Source organism: Colias eurytheme, chromosome 17, assembly GCF_061535395.1.
Source record: "Colias eurytheme isolate Ceu_HAF_F1 chromosome 17, ilColEury1 Martin Lab GWU primary, whole genome shotgun sequence".
Taxonomy (NCBI): domain Eukaryota; kingdom Metazoa; phylum Arthropoda; class Insecta; order Lepidoptera; family Pieridae; genus Colias; species Colias eurytheme.
The window spans coordinates 3,948,932-3,962,540 of record NC_142996.1 but is presented as its reverse complement, the minus strand read 5'-3'; the positions used below and the strand labels follow the sequence as shown (position 1 = coordinate 3,962,540).

General features: G+C 32.7%; 2 protein-coding genes across 2 annotated transcripts; one reads left to right on the top strand and one right to left on the bottom strand.

Moving 5' to 3' along the window:
- Positions 1-8,512: 8,512 nt before the first annotated feature.
- Positions 8,513-11,376, top strand: Pif1 (Pif1 DNA helicase). The gene is made up of 3 exons (XM_090111715.1): positions 8,513-9,386; positions 9,703-9,866; positions 10,297-11,376. Exons 1-3 carry the CDS (start codon positions 8,633-8,635, stop codon positions 11,290-11,292), a joined length of 1,914 nt encoding a protein of 637 aa, XP_089967841.1. The 5' UTR covers positions 8,513-8,632; the 3' UTR covers positions 11,293-11,376.
- Positions 11,377-11,395: 19 nt separating this feature from the next.
- Positions 11,396-12,569, bottom strand: LOC149901149 (uncharacterized). The gene is made up of 3 exons (XM_090111714.1): positions 12,372-12,569; positions 12,078-12,270; positions 11,396-11,848 (listed from the first exon to the last, which is right to left on the bottom strand). Exons 1-3 carry the CDS (start codon positions 12,446-12,448, stop codon positions 11,450-11,452), a joined length of 669 nt encoding a protein of 222 aa, XP_089967840.1. The 5' UTR covers positions 12,449-12,569; the 3' UTR covers positions 11,396-11,449.
- Positions 12,570-13,609: the final 1,040 nt, after the last annotated feature.

Sequence of the window (13,609 nt, the reverse complement as noted above, 5' to 3'; positions counted from 1 at the left end):
AAGTAGATAATTCTTCATTGAAAGTTCAACGATTATTTTATTTACTAGGAACGAATCTACTTCGAATCTTATTAGTGGGTATAGCATTATAAGGTATTATTTATCAGTTGGTAAGTGCTTCGCGTCGTATCAATATAGGTACTAATCCCTTCTAATGTATGAAAAAGATAATACGGTGTCATCCCCTTGTTTTAAGTACGCTACAGATGTTTTAACCGAGAGATTAACGCCTAGCTAAGTTTATTTTGTTAAGGGTTTTACGACTTCGTGGTTTATTTTAATTTTTTTGAGTTTGCGGCTGAAAGTGACACCTGCTTTAGATAACGAGATTGCTTGAAAACTTACATAAGCTTAGAATGTTTGCATTGCTAATTGCAGAAACACTTGACTAAATATTTTCTCTAATTTCTAGGCATTTCTTCCACTATTTCACAGATGGTTAATTATTTGGTATCTAAAAAGAAAGTAAGTGTAATTAAAAAGAAATGCATTCTAAGATTTTAACAAATATGTATAGATTTAAATTTTAAATGTAGACAATTACCTATATGTTGGTACCCGTACACACGTAAATACCTAAGTAAAATTATAGGTGATTATAGCCTGTAGTAACCATAGTAGGTACATTGAACCACAGACTAATAATAATATACTACGTATACAAATTGAACTATGAAAACCCTTCTATTTATATCCACTTAGTTTATTTACTTATCAAAACGATTTGAAAATTTCAGATAATTTATTCAGTGTGAAGTCGGCGTAAAGATATCTCTTTTCCATTATTGTTTCATTTAAATATTCTTAGATTTTGGTTTTACCAATTAAAACAAGAGTTTTAAGTTCTTACAAATATTTATTTTAATGTAAGCTTCTAAGTTTGGTAATAAAGCAAAGCACTTTCCCACGCAATGCGAACGCACATCTGCGCGCAATATGCCAAAAATAGTGACCGATGATGACCATTGTTTTATTCTGGATAGTAAAAATGAGGATTAGGTTCTAAACGGCGTAATAAATAATAAAACGTCTTGGAAATGTTCAGCGCCATAAAACATCTGCGAGGCCTCTGCAGCTGCGTAGAGGGAAATACGTCACACGTGTGCTGACTCTATAGTCCACGCCAAGCGGCATTACCTGTTTAACTGATAACACTCTATTGTTTATTGGGTTAATTCAAAAGATTTCATTAATGTTGCGAACACCTGTGTCGGATAAAGACGATTTTTCGGAAACGGATTTGCATTCTGTTAAGTTTGTTATTCATCGAATTCAAAGGTTTTTTGGTATTGTGAATTAAAGATAAAACTTATTATTTAGTGATGCTTAAATTTATGCAATTTGGAATGTTCGATTGGCGATTTAGGTACATATCTAATTTTAAAATGCCTAAGTATTTATTAAATATTTTCAGGTGATGCTTTCAAGTGTAACCATAAATAATAATTAAGTTTTTCACTAATTCTCTAAAGTCTAATAAGTCGCTAATCAGAATTTGGGAACGATTGAGCACTTGAAAATCTTTAAAGCAATTTGTTGCTTGTTACAAATATTTTACTAATTCATATATTTCTGTATTATTTAATAACTTTCAAATGAAATGCAGATACGGACTATAGATACGGTTTTCAGGGTATACCTCCAGCGAGTCGGTGTAGCACAGATGCGTCCCATGTGTGGAGACTGAGCTCTCCGACTACTGTGACCATGTTTCGTTTAATTAATTATTTTGAATGTTGTATCTCTACATAGTATAAAACAAAGTCGCTTTCTCTGTCCCTATGTATGCTTAAATCTTTAAAACTACGCAACGGATTTTGATGCGGTTTTTTTAATAGAACGAGTGATTCAAGAGGAAGGTTTTAGTATATAATTTATTAGGTTTAAGACAAAGCGGGCGAAGCCGCGGGCGGTAAACTAGTTATACATATATAAAATAAGATATCAATTACAATTTAAGATAAAATATACCTACCTAATATTTTATCTTAGGTAGGTACCTACCTACTAATTCTCTAATAATTATGGAAGTTAGGTATATTATGTAGTGTGTGTATAAAAACTTGCTTGAACTACTATACTGAGTTGATGTAATTGTCTGATCATGATAGGTAAATTCGTAAAAATTGTACCTATAAGATATTAAATTTTATAGAAGAACTCTGAAACAGATGCAATTACCTAGGTAGATATCGGACTTTCTGAATATAGGTACTCATTGCTGAAAATTATATCTCAATTATAATATAGAAAACCTAAAGTTCCTTTTTATTCATACATTTTAAAGGAAAGGAATTTTATTTTTCAACTTTGCCCACGACTCACGAGAGCGCTATCTCTAATCATTTACATACCTATCAATTGAACAACTGTTAATTTCAAATAATTTTAATGTTAACTTTCTAAAGTGTACTTGTTTTTATACATTACTCTATTTAATGATTTTTTAACAACAATCAAACAATCCTTCTTATTCCATGCGCTTGGTCACCATCACATCTCCCTGATTGTCCGATTCTCACGAAATGTTTTGTTTCAGTTAGGTAACGCTACCCCAACATTCCTACCTACTCGGAACTCTGCCAACTAATTACATATCTTCAATCTTACATAAATAATTTAATTATTACCGAATAAGTTATAGACGTCAACGCCGCGCTGCAGGTACTATCTAATAAGTAGAAATTATGCAAATTATCATGGGTCAGGATTAAGTATGCTTCGGTATTCTATTAAGTAGAGAAAAGCTATGTAAAAATAGTTTTTGGCCGTCTAATATCGGTATTAAAAAACCATCCTATTGGTCATTTTATGAAATTGTTTTAAATAATACCTAGCCTTTTTATAGTTTTATACTTAGGTACTTTTACATGAATACTGGTACAAATTGTAAATTGTAATAAATAAATAAAATTGTAAAATTTAAATTGTAAATTAAATTATTAAAAATGATGAAATGTGAATGTATAAATAAAATTGCATACAAAACACTTTAGCAAGTAAAAGTTGTTATTTGATTTACCTATAATACCTACTCTTATCTTATTTATTAGGTACCTACATATATTTTCTAGATACTTTACAGGAATTGAGGAATGTGTAGTTTTTAACATATCCGCTCGTTTTGAGTGGATTTTGTCGCTTCGGTTCAAGCTACTTTTTTGCCTTCCTGTCGAATAAAAAAGACTACCTACCTGTAAAAAACTAAGAATGAACCGATAAAAAATGCTACATGACAAGTATAGTTATTCTAAAATCGTCTTGTTACATACTACCAATATACCTACTTAATTAATATACATAACGAGTAGGTAACTAGTTATGTAACTAGGTAACCAATTCCTAAAGAAAAACGAGTTAAAAATGTGAAATGTGAAAATTCCCATTTTAGATTTGCGACATTAGTGTAGTCTAGATCAACATGAACTAATTAGTGTTCAATGTCCATAAGTAATTTTTATTCGCTGACATGATGAATAAAACATCAAAAAATATTTTATACAATTTCATAAGTTTCGACAGAATACAGCATAGAAACCTGACCTACCTGAAATAAGTGCTGCATTATAAACTCAATACTGAGTTATTCTATATTCTAGATTTCAGAATATGCAACAACAGGAATTTGCAAACATTAATACATGTCCCGTTAAATTGTTTGACCGGCAGATGTATTTTCAGGATAGCGCTAATTCTGGGTACCTTGCCTATAGGTACTGTCATGTTTTCAGCGCTTCTCGTTTCCTCTATCGATTACTAGTGTTTGTCAAATGTATCTACCTATTTAAAACTTATTTTAGTGACTACGTTAGTTCAACAACTTCCTTACCAACCATACTTTTTCTTTGAATACATACAGGATGTTATATACAAATGGTTATTGTTTTATGTAACAAATGTTAATCGGAACATAACATTAATTAACAAGTAACTTTAATACCTAGTAAAGGTAAATCAATTAAATTTAACCTATTTCATTTACTACTTTGGAGTGTAAAATTGCTTTTTGCTCATGCCATACGGTTTAGTTGGTAGGTACCTACTTAGGTATAGACCGTACCAATTATGGCCACTGCCTATGAACTATGAAATATTTAGTATACCTATAGTTACGTACTTTTTACGTACTTTGTAAGGTAATTTTGTTAAACGGGGACCGGGGTGGTTCCCGTCATTCTCACATCTCAATATATAACTAATTGGTATTAAAAGTCAGGTATACAAAATTGCTGAATACTTATATTATACAGACGGTTTAGCTGTATTAAGTTCATTGATTATTACCTTTCATCGCAGTAAACTTCAAAATTGTCGCGAAAATAATCGTATTTATACAGAAAGCAAACGAGCGGCGTGTTGAAAGGTTAAATATCTCGCTTCTTCCGCTCAAATACGTAGCAAATATATCAACGAAATTCATAAAATTTAATATCATATTTACTGGCGTAATGTTTCCTTGAATAGTGGATGAAGTGCATTGCATTCCTACTGTTCCTACTACTGTAGTCCGTAGGTATTTAGTATATTTACTATGCGTAGCGTAGGTACACAACTACCTTCAGTACCTATATTTTTAGGTCTTTTAGGCCAAGAAAATTTATGTACAAAATTACATGTAAGTTACTACAAAATACAAATAATACAATGACTCATTTGATTTATCAAGTTTGGTAGTGAGATGAATCCTTATATTGATCATTACGTTACAGGTCAATGTAATTTTCTCAGATTTTAGTCGTTACAATTCCTGAGAAATTCTCTAATTTTCGGAAATATTTGAGTTGAGATTTTTCTTTTCAAAAATGTTTTCTTGAAACAAAGTTTTCCATCTACAATATAACTACATGTTACTTTCCCTTGGTGGTGGCTTATCAAAATTCCATATGGTAGCGCATAAGGGCGCATACAGACTGGGTAATGTTGAAAATATGTATAATATCTATTTTGTATGCATCAAAATACATATACATATGTATCTATTTTGAAATTGTATTGTTGAACTTTGATGGAAAACCAAATACCTATAATAATCATACGTAGGTACATCGTATACCTAAGATATTGGGTACCTAGATATTTTAAATTAAAAAGTAGAGCACGGTCTATGTTCTTTACTCGATAAGCACCTTCCTATCTACTTTGATTTTCCGTTCACACTGGTTGTTCGGTAATAATGTTTAAAAAGCGAATGAACATAAAACATTAATTGGTAAAGCTGGTGATCTCATGCATTGGTATCTGTCACTATAGGCTTTTGAAACATCGCATCTGTGATGAATGAAGGCGTCTGGCCGCTGGCGGCATTCATTACGTCATAAGAGTGCGGATTTCAGCCGACTGGAATCCTTATATGGAATAACCGCTGCCATTGTAAGGGCAAAGTGAATCAAATTACATTTTGATTTTCGTTTAACGATATAAAGTTTCATTAATCACGAGTTAAATGTAAAATTTACATGATAATTATTAATTTTTGTTTTTCAGTGGTAGGTATTGTAGTAGGTAGAATAGTTACAGCTGAAGAATTTAGCTTAGCATATAATATGTAGACAGCAGTGCAGTGCTAGGAGAGTACGATAGTACCTACTAATACTCTTCTTTTGCACTTTCCTACCATCCCTCCTCTTATAAAAGAAATCGTACCTACGTACATTTGCCTACAAGCAAATCATACACGGCTTAGATACACGGTATCCTATCGATATCGGAACTGCATGTGTGCATACTGTCTTTCCAGCTGCAAGAAGCCATGCAAACGATTTGAATTAGGAATTATTTACGCCTTCTTTTTTAAATTAGATATACCTACTAGATTTGCAGCCGCCTCTTCGCTTTCATATTTTCCACAGACCAAAAAAAATGTACTGTTCTGTAATATTTCCAAATTAATTTTATGTTTATTATCTTTGTATAAAATATCATAAAAAGCTGAGGCGTGAAAACTCAAAACACACAGAGTATCTTTCCTTTTATATCTAAGTACTCCTAGTTAGTATGAACGGGGAATAGGTTAAGGTAGGTATAATAAGTTTTTATTTCGGTTCAAATACCTAGTTTAAATATGCTATATAAATAAACAACATTTTATTGTAAAACGTTAAACGTTTTATGCAGTCCGCGGTACGGATAATGGTGTATTTCTATTTACTTCTGACAGTATGTTTATCTTTAGACGCTTTTACGGCCCGTCGATGAATTATTAGCTGTCCACCAAGTGACAGCTTGTCTCCGGGTATGAGGTAAAATTAAAAGTTAAATACAAACATACATTGGTCTTTTTTTCATTTAATAACAAATGACATTATAACGATTAACTTGTATGAGATGAGCTAACAGTACTTTTTAAAGAGTTAACTACTGGTTGTTCGATGGTTCAGTACTCTTAGTAGCATACAAGGGCAAATGAGGGACATTTTGGCTAATGATTGAATCTAAGAAGATTGACACGACACACATAAATAAGCATCAAAATAACATAGAAAAAGCTACACCCAATCCTCACACCAAAGACCATCCAGCCACCTACCACTTCAAAATTAGGTTCGTCGTAACTCGTAGGTAGTAACCTTAGTAGTAACGTTATTCTTGGGCCTGTCGATTTTATGCTGTAAAGAAAGATTAAAAAAATATGCCCCACATTCTCATCAAGTGACTAAAAAAGAGGAAGAAAATCTTTAGAAACTCATGAGATAAACATAGTTACTTACTTACTTACTAGAGTGGCGCAGGGACCCAAAGTGAGTCTTGGCCTCCGACAATAAGAGCCTCCATTTGACTCTATCCTGCGCCATCTCTTGCCAGTTTTCAATCTGGAGGCTGCGCAGGTCTTTGGCAATTTCGTCTTTCCAGCGGTACCTGGGACGTCCAACCGGACGGCGTCCAGATGGCTGTCCCAGGTACGCTCGTTTCGCTGCTCGATCTTCCCCCATTCTTTCCACATGGCCGAGCCATCGGAGTCTTTGGGCTTTAATCTCACCTATGACGTTTGGCTCGGCCATTAGATCTTGAAGTTCTAGGTTTTTCCTCCTCCTCCAAACCCCTTCTTCTGTCAACACTGGCCCAAACATCTTTCTTAGGATCTTTCTTTCAGTAACTAGGAGCTTGTCTTCTTCTTTTTGTGTCTTTAATTACTTTATTTAAATATAGTGAAATTATAACTCTATAACAAATCATAATCCTTCTACAAGTCCGCATCCGTAGTTGAACAAAAGACCTATTCCTATTCTCTGATGTTTGGGAGTTTAAAGGCCGTTTACTATAAAACCAAAACAAGTACATGTCTGAATATTTTATAGATATTATGTAGATATTCTAATATGGAATCAATAGAGTTTAGGGGTAAGGACTAAGGACTAAGGAATAGGTTATTGGTACCCAAAGACAAACACAAACTGTTAGGTTTACTGGACACTTTTCACCATGCCTTCTTCCTCCTTAAAGCCGGCAATACGTTCGCAGTATTCTATAATGTTGTGAATTGTCATTGACGGCGATCATCACCTACCATCAAATGGGTCTCGACTCTCGTGCTCCATTGCCGGGATTTTAATGAAAAAAAAAAGACGTGTAGCTATTGCATAGCATGCCTTCAAGCCACCTCTCCGTGTCTGTCGGAGTGGGGAGCGTGAGGTTTTTTCGTTACGGAATTTCTCGATTCGGTCCCCGCGCTCAAGGCCCGCGATAGAAGCTATGCAATAGCTTAAAAAAACGAAGAAGACGAGGTCGACATGTAATAAGTTATCACTAGTGCACGTTTTATTTATTGAAAAATTAAAATATCAATAGAAATATTAACAATGTATGTTTTATTATTCTTAGTTGTGGGATCCCTTCATCGATGAATATCATGAATATATAAAGTTATATAATGTATCCATGGCTTTTATTAACTTAAATTTGATATAAGCAAAAAGGCAAGTATTCATTGGTTATTAAATTAAATTTTGGTATCAACTGTCACATGTCAATGTAAAATTCAAAGTTCAAACCTACGTCAAAGTCAAACTTTGTCTATACTCGGATTTTTATTTAGATAAAGTAAACTGACGTTTTCTGTGTTGTCAGTTTTTGATGAAATAAAAATAGAGTTGTCACAAAGTGAATGATTCAAAATCGGGAATGAATGAAATTGAATCGATCGTCTAGTGAATATTTAGTGTGTAACAATATAACACCAAATAAACACAACAATGACAACAGACACAACGTAATTAGTTACAATTAACGAAAAAATTAAGAAAACAGTAACGTAAACATCGTAAAAATAAAAATAAAAAAATGATTATAATTACATTATACTAGTAACTTATATCTTATATAGCTTTATATATTACAATTAGAAATAATGTTATTTTATAGTTTGAAATGATGAACTATTCACACTCATTGTTCATTCATCTGATTGAATGAGAACTGAATTCCTCACTATTACTTTAAATGTGGCAACATTATTTTACAAAGTGACATTAGCTGCTGTCAGTTTACTTTATCTAATTAAAAATCCGAGTTGCGCTTACGCGCCAACGTGTGATTTTTATAGATATTTTAATTATTATTCATGAAGAAAAAGTATATAAATATGATGTATTAGATATATTATATTAAAAAAAGTATAGTTTAAGTCAAGACAATCATGGAATCTGGGGAATCATTTTTATCGTGCGCTGCGACTGTGGAATGGATGACTGCGCAAGGATCTGTTACAAGAAAAATAAGTTTAAAAACAGCATCTCTACGATTAATAAGGAATGAATTTCGGGAAATGTTTATGGAAGTTAGTAGTGAGAAACAAGCGGCAACTAGGTTAGCATTAAAAGGAATCAATGTTTTTAAGAAATTTATGGCTGAAGGAAAAGCAAGTATAAAGTTTCAGGAAGCTGGCTGCACGGTATTCATATCTAACGCGCCACCGACAAACCTTGTATCTTTCCTTCGCACAATATTCGTAAAGATGACTGGTGATAGAGAACAATCTACCAACAAAACACCATCAAAACAGACAGTTCGAGCGAAATTATTAAGTGGGAAAGCTCAAGCCTTCGAAGAAATCAGTCCCGTTACAGTGGCCGACTTGTGCAATGCTAAGAACAAAATCAGTAAATCAACAACAACAACACCATCTCCTCCTGCAAAGAAAAGAAAACAAGAGGATGTTGCTCGTGGACCTGCTCCTAAAAAATTATATTCCCCATCACCTTTGACAACAGCAAGTACATTAAACCCAGAACAAAAGAGAGTATTGGAAGCTTGCCTTGGAGGCAAGAATATATTCTTTACAGGGTCAGCAGGAACGGGGAAGAGTTATTTATTAAAGAGAATTGTTGCAGCCTTACCTCCAGATGTTACAATGCCTACTGCGTCCACTGGTGTGGCTGCTTGCCATATAGGTAATTTATATTTGTAATTGATCAACATTTGTATTAAAAAAAAACATAAAAACAATTTTTAAAGTGAAACTTTTATTACATCATCTCAAACTTTTTGGTCTGTGTAGCGCATGTCGCGTGTATCGCGGCTGCCGAGTAGGTATACCTACTCGGCAGCCGACCGTCACGCGACATGCGCTACACAAAGCAGTGTTCGGAACCGTTCAAACAGTTTCACTTTTACCGTGGTTTCATAAAACCACACAACATTTTTTTTTATTAAAACATACTAAGAATAATATGGAATGTGTTAAATTTAATGTTATCTATATTTTAGGTGGAACAACATTGCATGCTTTTGCTGGAATTGGAGATGGGAGTGGAACAGTAGAGAAGATATGTGAAAAAGCTTTAAAGTTGCCTCTGGTGGCGCAGAAATGGAGGAAATGCAAACATCTCATTATTGACGAAATATCTATGGTTGACGGAGCCTATTTTGAGGTAATCTTATTTAACTTATTTGTTAGTTATTTAGTAAAATAATAATAGTTAAAAAAAACTAAAAAACACGCTTTTTATAGAAAACCGAACTAAAAAATAGAAAATTTTTATCAAATTAGTGTATTGTCATCGCCCATCGGTCCTCAATAAATCTACAAAGTTTGAACGAAATCTGGCCGTTTAAAGTGGGTCAAAATCGCGCCCAAAGAAGTCGGTTACAAACATACAGGTGAAGCTAATATAAAGCGTGTAAAAACTGTCCTTTATGATAAATGTACATTATCTTTCAATTACTTCTACTCATGCACAATAACTTGAAAAAAGTTTTAGCCTAAAATTTTGATATGTGAATGGTAAAATAGAGATAGAAAATTATATTTATTAAAACTAAAAAAGGTCTGGACAAGTAAAAAAATATTTTTTTTTGCAGAAATTGGAAGCAGTAGCAAGACATGTCAGGAGAAATGATAAGCCATTTGGAGGAATCCAGCTTATTCTGTGTGGAGATTTCCTGCAGCTGCCTCCTGTTGTAGATAAAACAAAAGCTGCCAAGAAATTTTGTTTTCAGACTTCATGTTGGGAGAATTGTATAGATCTATGTTTTGAATTAAAAGAAGTACACAGACAGACTGACCAAGAATTTATATCCATACTGAATAGTATCAGAATAGGCCGAGTAACCAAAGAAATAAGTGAGCGTCTTGTTCAAACTGCAAGACAGAAAATAGAAAGTGACGGTATTCTTGCAACTAGATTGTGTTCTCATACAAATGACTCAAAAATGATAAACAATTCAAAATTACGTGATTTAGAAGGTGAAGAAAAGGTATATTCAGCCCAAGATAGTGATAGTGCAACGAGCCTGCTAGATATGCAAACTATTGCACCTGCCAAATTAGTTTTGAAAGTAGGTGCTCAAGTTATGTTGTTAAAAAATATTAATGTAAATGCTGGACTAGTTAATGGAGCAAGAGGTGTAGTAGTAAAATTTGATGAAGGTTTACCTGTAGTTAGATTTAAAAATAAAAAGGAATATACTGCAAAAACTGAGAGGTGGTATGTGAAAAATGCAAATGGATCTCTTTTATGTAGAAGACAAGTACCACTGAATTTGGCTTGGGCATTCTCTATACATAAGTCACAAGGACTAACATTGGATTGTGTTGAAATGTCACTGTCCAAAATATTTGAAGCTGGACAAGCTTATGTGGCTCTAAGTAGAGCACAAAGTTTAAACACCTTACGAGTATTAGATTTTGACTCAAGACATGTATGGGCCGACCCTAGTGTTTTAGAATTTTACCAGAAATTCAGACGAAGACTTCAGCAAATGGAAATTATACCACTGGGCAGACCATTATCAGATAAAACTAATAGAAAAGGAAAATTAAGAGATATTATAGAAAAACAACTAAGAAGAAAGTAATCATAAGACTGTTATTAGGCTAATTTACCATAGATTAATTTGTGCTACTATTTATTTTTTTATACTGACATTTAGAGACTGAATTTGGGGATTGAAATAAAGATTTTTTAAAATTAAAAATTAGTTTTATTGAATTAATTTCCTTTCTAAACATGACTTATCTAGCTTCAACTGCAGTCAATATTTCAATTTGTTCTTCAAAGGTAGCGAGTTTTTCTTGTAGACACTTTACAATATACTTGTGAGTCTCCAAGCTCGGGTCATCTTTCTTATTACTTTTGCTTTGCTTAATGTTGATTTGCAGAGCTTCAACTTGTTTTTTACTTTGAGCTAAAAGTTCTGTCAGTCTTGTATTTAAATGTTCCTGTTTCTTTAAAATAAGCCATAATTGTGCTTCAGTAGATACCTCTCCTTTGAACTTCAATTCTTCATTCACCATACTTTCTAATGTGGTAGGCTCTCTTAGCTTTTTAATTGAATTTTTTATATCAGTTGCAATCTCTTGTTGCGTCATTCTACTTAAAATTCTTTCGATTTTAGTTCTTGAGATGTATGTCTACAAATAAGAACAAAATTAGTGAACAATTGGAACTCTATATGAATGAAAAATTATGATTTTAACATAATATTCAAATTAAGCACTGTAAAACAGAAATATTTTTATAATGAAATTCACTAATGTATCATCTAATATTATGGAAATACCAATTTCTTCTTAAGAAATATATGAAAAGTTGCTTATTAAGAATCTTTAATCTAAAAGATAAATTAAAATATTTTTATACCTTAGGTACAGGTTTCTTATTAAGACTGGGAAAAATTGTTGGCACTGCATTATCCTTTAATTTTTTTTGTGAATCAAAACATTTACTTTCAAAATGTTTCGAGCAAATCCTGCTTTTATTCCAATCTAAAAGAACACATTTATTCCGCAGTGCATGTAGCCATTTATTTCGCATTTCAGACGAAGTCGGACATCTATAATAAAGAATATTATCATTATTAGTATATTCGTTGTGTATTATTTAATAAAACAGTTTCAATTAAGAAGTGAAACTTAAATTTTAGGCGGCACTTACCCATGAAATGTTACACCAGGCACTTTATTAAAAATTGAAAGTTTGCAGAATTGTACAACACATTGAGTTGATGTCATATTGTGATTTATTCGATTAGGGTAAATCTAGAATAAGGACTTATACATTAAACAGGGGATTAAATATTTCTGAACAAGCAAGCAGCATCAAATCTAACGACAAAAACACGCCAATGACGCAAAATGCAAATGATGAATTTTTTACACACATAACATGAGACAAGTGACAACTGACAAGAAAAGAAACATAGATAATGTTTGACAGTTGACACTCATGCCACAGATAATACTAACGACAAATATACTCTACAATCGTATAATATTATGTATTATTGTAAAAGCGTAAAATCTGTGTCTTGCTCTCGCACAACAACGTATAGTACGACATAAAAGAGATGAAATTAATTATTTTGGAACTAATTCGTTTTTCATTGCCTGGCAACCCTGAATTGGCAATGTAGCTGTCAAGTTGAATAAAAATTTGTTGTTTTTTTCGTGAAGTGGAGAATTATTGAGATAAAATTGTTATTTAGAACAAGAAATTTAAATAAAAAAGGAGACATTATGAAAAAGGTTAAACGTAGCGGTGTCCGTGATGTGGTGTATAAAGTTTTTATTCGGTGTTTGTCCGAATTTCAAGCTGGAAATTTATTGACTGATTTGGAAAACGTTTACAAACGTACAGCAGAATATACCGGTGAGATTCCATTTATTTTTGCTCAGTACTACGTAAAATAGAATATTCCATTAGTGACGAGTGTTTAATGTATGTATGTATGGCGATTATTACGTTTTCGCAATTTAATTTGAGGTTATTTGTATGTAAACAAAAACTAGTTTTTATAGTGCGACCAGCACAATTTGAGTCAAGAAGTTATATCCAATCCAACCAGCCTCAAATAAAGTACCTAGTTTAGATTTTACTACATAGTATAGTGATAACTGTTTTCATACAGCTATCTATCTATTAATCAATCAAACCATAAGAAAAAAAATCATATTTACTGTATCATATTTACAGATACTGAAGATGCCCCGTACCCTCTTGCCAGTACTTCGAAACAGAGTGATGATCAGTCCTTTGAAGGAGTAGAATATTTAGATTTTGATGAATTATATTAATGTACAAAATTTATCTACAAAAAAAATAAAAATATGTGGTTTTCAAATCGCCTTGTTTTTTTCTACCCGACGGACCCAGAAAGAGGGTAATGTGTTTGA

Excerpts from the sequence above, each read along its gene's own strand:
- LOC149901149 (XM_090111714.1), bottom strand. The coding sequence starts at position 12,448 with ATGACATCAACTCAATGTGTTGTACAATTCTGCAAACTTTCAATTTTT. Across the intron at positions 12,271-12,371 it reads CCTGGTGTAACATTTCATGG|ATGTCCGACTTCGTCTGAAA; the intron begins GTAAGTGCCGCC and ends TCTTTATTATAG. Across the intron at positions 11,849-12,077 it reads ATAAGAAACCTGTACCTAAG|ACATACATCTCAAGAACTAA; the intron begins GTATAAAAATAT and ends TCTTATTTGTAG.
- Pif1 (XM_090111715.1), top strand. The coding sequence starts at position 8,633 with ATGGAATCTGGGGAATCATTTTTATCGTGCGCTGCGACTGTGGAATGG. Across the intron at positions 9,387-9,702 it reads TGTGGCTGCTTGCCATATAG|GTGGAACAACATTGCATGCT; the intron begins GTAATTTATATT and ends TCTATATTTTAG. Across the intron at positions 9,867-10,296 it reads TTGACGGAGCCTATTTTGAG|AAATTGGAAGCAGTAGCAAG; the intron begins GTAATCTTATTT and ends TTTTTTTTGCAG.